General features: G+C 36.0%; 1 protein-coding gene across 1 annotated transcript; it reads right to left on the bottom strand.

Annotated features, from left to right (window-relative positions):
- Positions 1 to 334: 334 nt before the first annotated feature.
- On the bottom strand, positions 335 to 1022 carry LOC104439552 (auxin-responsive protein SAUR65). The gene has a single exon (XM_010052602.3). It carries the CDS (start codon positions 1020 to 1022, stop codon positions 420 to 422), a length of 603 nt encoding a protein of 200 aa, XP_010050904.2. The 3' UTR covers positions 335 to 419.
- Between the last annotated feature and the right edge of the window lie 4756 nt (positions 1023 to 5778).

Raw genomic sequence — 5778 nt, 5'->3', positions numbered from 1 at the left:
TTTCGGGGTGCGTTCTTTCTTCAAAATGTAGGGCCACTTTCTATTTCGTAAGTGTTTAAGTTAGAATTTGCACCAATTTTACTTTAGGATGAGTCAAGATAGTTGGTGGGAGCAAGTTTAAGATGTACATCCAATTTTAGGAGGTCAAGATTTTCATATCAAAACAGGTTAATACTACATCCCCTTCTTCTCTATGCTTTCAGTCTGTCTATCTATTGACATATAATATAGAGTGTAGCCTATATCCCCCTTTTTTTTTAGCAAGGTAGCCTATATCCCTTAAAAAGCAACTCTTCTTTTCTATGCTTTCTGTCTCTGTCTATCTATGGACATACAATATAGAGTGTAGCTTATATCTCTTAAAAAGCAACTGGGACAAACATATAAGACCTAAGCAAGAACAAAGAGGGCAAGACAATTCATCTGCATAAAGGGCTCCATGGATGATGGCGGGAGGGATGAAGATGACGATGACCCATCTCACCGCCGTCCAACAGGAGACCTCCACATGTCTCGTCTGTACTGAGCCTGCACTGTTCTTTCACCACCAACCCGCCATCGTTTATCGCCTTCTTCTTCTTCCCCTCCACCATCTTCACAACATTTTGGAACACCGGAACATCGCACGGGATTCTCAGGACGCCCGTCTGCTGAAACCCGAACTCCTCCTCGGCCTCTCGCAGCAAGAACCTGAATGCCGGGTGGTCCAAGTAGTGCATTGGGATGATGAACCTCTCGAGCTCTTCGCCAATACTGACTGCGAGGTAGCCTTTTGGGACAAGATTGCTATTGCCGCTGCTGTGCTTCATTTTGTTGCTGTCGTCGTTGTCGTCGTCTGATGATAGAGAAGAGATCGTTCTTTTGAGGAAGCTGATGCTCTTGTGAATGCCGCTGCGGTTTGGGCTCATGGCAGCGGCAGTTGTGGCGGTTCTCGACGAGTTTGCAAAGTTCCTCCACTTCTTGAGGAGCCGCCAGAGTCGAACCACTTCGCTGATCTTGTTAGACTTGTTAGGGGACTCCATGGCTTCCTCAAGAAGAAGAATGGGAACAAGAAGAACAAGAAGACAGGTTGCAGTGTGTCCTAATCTAGGAAACTGGATTCTTGCAATTTATAGGAGAAGAGGATCTTGATATTGAGAATGACAGATCGTAAGAAGTAAGCATTCGCACGATAGCTTCGTGTCTAGGGTCGCGATCCAAAATAATACCTATTAGCAACAAATTTCAAATTCGTTGACCAGCTCATGCAAGATTTTGTTCAGGAATATGCTCCCAAACAAACGATACGTGCTCCTTCAGGCATTAGCTTTTTCAAATCAAAACCGACCATCCAAAATTGAATTGGAATGCATATCCGCTACACGCTTTCACACGGTGTGTAAAATGAAACCTTCCCTAAGTCATATATGTACCAAAAAAAAAAAAGAAAAAAAGAAAAATCCGCTTCAGAAGTTCCACCACTGACTAATCTGGCGATCAACAAGACGTTCACGGAAGCATTTATCGTCTTATCATTTTCTGTCATTGTCTCGAATTATTTAGGAAAATACCTAAAGTAAACATCGAACTTAATAAGAATGTTAGCGATTATTGGTCGGAGAGTCAAAGTTCACCCATTTATTTACGTGGTCTAAAACCAACAATACAAGTATAGAGGGTCGTCGGGCGAAATATGCACAGCGTCAAGGCAATTTACTCCAATTATTATCTGCCTACAAAATGGAAAATAGGTGTAGGTACATCTCAATACATATAAGAAGCTTTTAATGCTTAAGGTCATCTACATCCAAAGGTTTGGTTAGCTTAGGTTGACAAAATAACACGTTCGCTTTCTTTGTGAAAGATGAGAGGCGACGAAAAAGGGGGAATAAATTTTGGGGCCCTCATGACATTTGCAGTGCATCATTGTTAGGGGCAGCAATTCTCGACATGATGGATTTACACGATACGTCAAGATATGCAATTAAACCGGTTTGGGTTGGCATAAGTGTGTTCGTGTCATGACACCATTCCAATCGTGTCTTACGCTAGATAACCCGCTAGACCCGTTTAGACACGAACCAATGCATTTAAATTAACTTGTTAAAATGACATTTGTTTCAACACGACACAGTTAGATATGTTTTAACACATTTACTATTTAGGACCTCACTTTTAAAGACTTTATCCTTAAAAACTTATGAGCAACACCCTTGTCAAAAAGAGGGGATAATTACCAAAATAGTCTTAAATTTGTTACAATTGCATCAATTCAGTCCTCAATTCTTTTTTGCCAATCAGTTCTTAAATCTATTGTTTTTGTGTTAATTTAGTCAATTCGGCCGACGGCTGACGGTGACATGTTAATAATATATATTTATTATTTTATTTTTCCTTTTTTTTTTTTTTTTCTTGTCCTTCCTTCTTCCTTTAACTGGTTGCCACCAACCCTAAAAAAATAAATATTATTAAAATATTTTCCTTGTCATCGTTGGTTGGACAGCTGACTAATTGGTTGGATGGACTAGATTGTCACAAATGCAAAATATTAAGAATTGAATTGACCAAAAAACCATTTAGGATTGAATTGGCATAATTGTAAAAGAGTATACAATGATTATATATATAATTGACTCAATAGCACTTTATAGATTATATTGTCTAGAGCGTGTTTAAAGTGTTTACACAAGTTATCATAACTGGTTTTACATGTACACATGTTAATGTATATTACATGTTATGGTATTGTGTCATTTTGATACCTAGCACAGTGACATGTTTGATATTTATGCTAGTCAAGTCATGTCGTGAGACCATTTTATTAGGAATGTTGGTTCGTGTCGAGACAAATCGACATGTTTATAAAACACACTGTGCTTGAGTTAGGCATATTTGTATATTGTCAATCCTAATAATTGCTTGGGGGATGACTTTCATTTTCAGACCCTATAGTAAATCGTATTTGCATTTTTTTTCTCTCCATTCTTTCCTTTATCCGAAGGAAACTTTCACTTTCTTTTTCCACTCCTTCACTTTTCTTTCTTGTAATTTCCATCTTTACATACCACTTCGAGCCATATGCCCTAACCTTTTGTGATCTTACTTTGACAACTTGGATGAAATTGACGTAGCTGAGCATGCAACTCTCACCCTAAAGATAGTAAAGACCGCTTGTCCAATTACCCTTTTAGCCAATAGTGCATCCCTGATTACTTTCGAAGTCCTAATCTCTGACCCCTATTTACAAGCTAGAGAATCTAGTGTACTCACAAATATCAAATTCTTTCTTAGGCTCTATTAGTTTCACGAAAAATGCGATGTTTCTCAAAAATATTTTTTAGGATACAATTTAAAAAAAATGTAATTATTTTATAATGTTTGGTTGAAACCTAAAAAGAAGCGGAAAATATTCTTCATTGCTCAATAAGCAAAATCTTTTCCTCTATGTACTCTTTTTCAATAATTCTTAATTATTTTTATATTTAAAAAATCAAATTTTAAATTATTTTATATATTTTTCTTTTTCTTTTGTTTCTTTTTGTCTTCTTCTTAAGCAAGCTTGAGCTTGTTGCTCACTCCATTCGCTAGATTGGCAAAATTGTAGCCCTAGCAAGCGACAAGCTAGGCATGAGCTTGCCACTGATTGGGCGAGTGGTGAGCCTTGAGCTCGTCCGAGGTCGACAAGCTTGAGGTTCTCCTGTGGCTGGTTGCCAGCCTAGCCAAGACAAAACTAAAAACAAAGAAAGAAAGAAAAGAAAAAGAGAAAAAAAGAAAAAGAAATATAAAATGAGTAAAATATTGGTTTTTTTAATTAAAAAAAGAAATATGGAAAGGTTGATATGGGTGAGAGATAAGAGAAAGTAAGTAAGGAAAATGTTTTCCTCTTTTTCAAAAGTGGAAAATATTTTCGCCTATCTTAGAAGACTTTTTTTCTTATATGGAAAATATTTTCCAAACAAATTTATTTTTCGTGAAATGAACATCGGAAAATTCGAAATTTTTTTCTTTGACGTTATTTTCAATTAAACGAATGGAGTCTTAATTCCGTGACGTGTGGAACACCTTTTGAAATTCTGATGATCCCATCAGGCATCACAATCGCAATGGTGACCCTGCACTAGGCGTTATTTCCCATAGACAATGCACCGTTCTCAACAATTGATGATATAACCAGTCCCTATGTGATTTCATGTGGTTTGTGCTCCTAGAATCCATGACCATCAAAGCCCTCACCGCCATTTCCATGATGGTCGCCCTTCAGCTTCTTTTGTCGTTCTTATGAGAATTGTGCGGATCTTACTTTCTGCACGGATATAATCTCACTCCTTGTTATCAGGGGGTCATGAAAGTACCCATAAGAACTGGGCAAAAAACAAAGCAGAACCACAGCTTGCCACTAATCAGTTACCTTCTCCACATTCTTCAGATCGTGATGATTTTATTTAACTTCTTCGGGTGATCCGATCGACGTTCCCTCGACCAACTTGAAAGCGAAGAAACGTGATTAGAAAAAAAAAGTTTCTTTGAGAGTGATTTCGACATATGCATCACTTCAAATTTCGTCCAAACTGCAATTGCTCTTGCCTCATCTGCCACTTCAACCAGAACATCGTCCCTTCAATTGAGCAGAATGATACTACTAGCCTTTTTCAGTATGTCAGTTTTTGTTGGTTATTTGAGCAGTTTTGAAATATTGAAATTTATTAATTTTTGTAACAATTTTTTGCTATTATCAATTTCTAACGGTTTTTATCTGCCATTAATATAAAACAATTTCATAACGTTTTGTAGCAGTTATTAAACAGTCATGGAACAACCATATAACGGCTTTATAACGTTTCATCTATTTCTACAAAAACTCTTTATTATTTTAACGGTTATAAAATGGTCATTTTCTTCTTTAAATGATGATTTATTGATAACTGTTTCTTAACAATTCTCTCTTTCTTTTTCCTATAAACTATTACTTCGAATGTATTTGGAAAGTGATATCAAAATATCAAAACCAAAATATTTTTACAATATTTTTATTTCTTCTTTCCTCTCTTGTTACATATCTTTCTTTTCTTTATTGGGTTGTACACAAAAAAAGTTGTTTTGTTCTTTCTAGTATTCAGTGTGGAATATAGAAAAAAAGTCTGTTGTATCTTGAGATGAAAGTTGCTGAAGTTTCACGCACTGAATTTCATATTCTAAGGAGTGGAATGGTCCTTAAGACGATGCTTGCACACCTCAAACATTTGTTTTTATCATCTAATCTTTTTCAATGTATTTTCAATAATTATTATTATTTTCATGCAATATAATATTTTTCCAACAGTATTTTCTTTCGCGATGCATACATCTTAATGCGCCACAAATGAATAATACCAATAATATTAATATAACCACTAAATGACAGATGAAATAATATTCAAATTTCTTACTTATTGACCAGTGTCTTTATAATTTCAAAATATTGGGTCTAATCGATTATGTACTGTGAGATTTAACAGTCATCCTAGGAATCTAGAGTATCAATCTAATTTGAATAAATCTATAGGAGATTTTGCCATATTTGTGCTAATACTGTACAGAATGGTTGGACATATTTCCCTCAAATAAAAGACAACACCGTCCACACTTCGATGCACTTCTGTGTAATTGACTTATATATAATGGACAATGTATAGTTTACTTGGGACAATCAATCCTTAGTGACGGGAATCTAGGAATGAATGCTAGTATGGATTAATATAAGCTTATTATCCATGCGGTTATGCACTCTTTGGATAGGAATCCATTTTCTGAAAGATCCTT

Source organism: Eucalyptus grandis, chromosome 3 (genome assembly GCF_016545825.1).
Source record: "Eucalyptus grandis isolate ANBG69807.140 chromosome 3, ASM1654582v1, whole genome shotgun sequence".
In the NCBI taxonomy this organism is placed as follows: domain Eukaryota; kingdom Viridiplantae; phylum Streptophyta; class Magnoliopsida; order Myrtales; family Myrtaceae; genus Eucalyptus; species Eucalyptus grandis.
This window is presented reverse-complemented; position numbering and strand designations above follow the sequence as displayed.

What these genes read in the sequence shown, in the direction of transcription:
- LOC104439552 (XM_010052602.3), bottom strand. Translation starts at nt 1,022, where the DNA reads ATGGAGTCCCCTAACAAGTCTAACAAGATCAGCGAAGTGGTTCGACTC.